This window comes from Bison bison, unplaced genomic scaffold, assembly GCF_000754665.1.
Source record: "Bison bison bison isolate TAMUID 2011002044 unplaced genomic scaffold, Bison_UMD1.0 scf7180017864321, whole genome shotgun sequence".
Lineage (NCBI taxonomy): Eukaryota > Metazoa > Chordata > Mammalia > Artiodactyla > Bovidae > Bison > Bison bison.
Genome location: NW_011494893.1, coordinates 225,592 through 226,222, shown reverse-complemented (window position 1 = coordinate 226,222; position 631 = coordinate 225,592). Strand labels below are relative to the sequence as shown.

The 631-nt window shown below is 72.9% G+C and overlaps 1 protein-coding gene across 2 annotated transcripts in view; it reads right to left on the bottom strand.

Annotated features, from left to right (window-relative positions):
* The window catches only part of IRF4 (interferon regulatory factor 4), a 15,964-nt gene extending 15,339 nt beyond the window's left edge, over nt 1-625 (bottom strand). For both annotated transcript variants that reach the window (XM_010852992.1, XM_010852993.1), the window contains exon 1: nt 236-625. In XM_010852992.1, coding sequence (XP_010851294.1) covers nt 236-451 — 216 coding nt within the window. In that variant the 5' untranslated portion in view covers nt 452-625. The remainder of the gene's footprint in view (nt 1-235) is intronic.
* Nucleotides 626-631: the final 6 nt, after the last annotated feature.

The following is a 631-nucleotide window of genomic DNA, read 5'->3' as shown; positions in this document are numbered from 1 at the left end:
AGCCTTGGCCCACCCCTCTACCCGGCGGGAGCGCGGACGGGCATCTGACTCCGGGGGACCGCGCGCTCCACGCGCTCAGGCGTGGCACCGGGTCCGCCCTCTGCGAAGTTACCAGAGGAGCCGCGGGACACCCGCGCTCCCGCACGAGGCCCGGCGCGCGCGGCGCGGACCGGCCCCCGGAGCCCGGGTCGGGCTGCGCGCGGGCCCTGGCCCCTCCCAGTCCCGCCCTGGGCACCTTGAAGAGCGCGGCGTCCTCCTCGCGGTTGTAGTCCTGCTTGCCCGCGTGCTTCCAGGGGATGCGGAAGATGCTCTTCTCCTCGTTCTCCCACACCAGCCCCGGGTACTTGCCGCTGTCGATCTGGTCGATGAGCCACTGGCGGAGCTTCCCGTTGCCGCAGCTCACGGAGCTCATGCCGAACTCGCCGCCTCGGCTGCCGCCCTCCAGGTTCATGCCCCGCGCGCCGACGCTGTCCCTTCGCAACCCAGGCTCCGCTCCGGCACTCGCTCTGCGCTGCGGGGAGAGGAGGAGGCCCTCCGGCAATGACCACGAGGCCGCAGAGTCTCGGAGGCGGCGAGGCGCGCGCCGCTGAGTCTGTGACGCCGAAGACCCGAGAGAAGGCCCTTCTCAGCC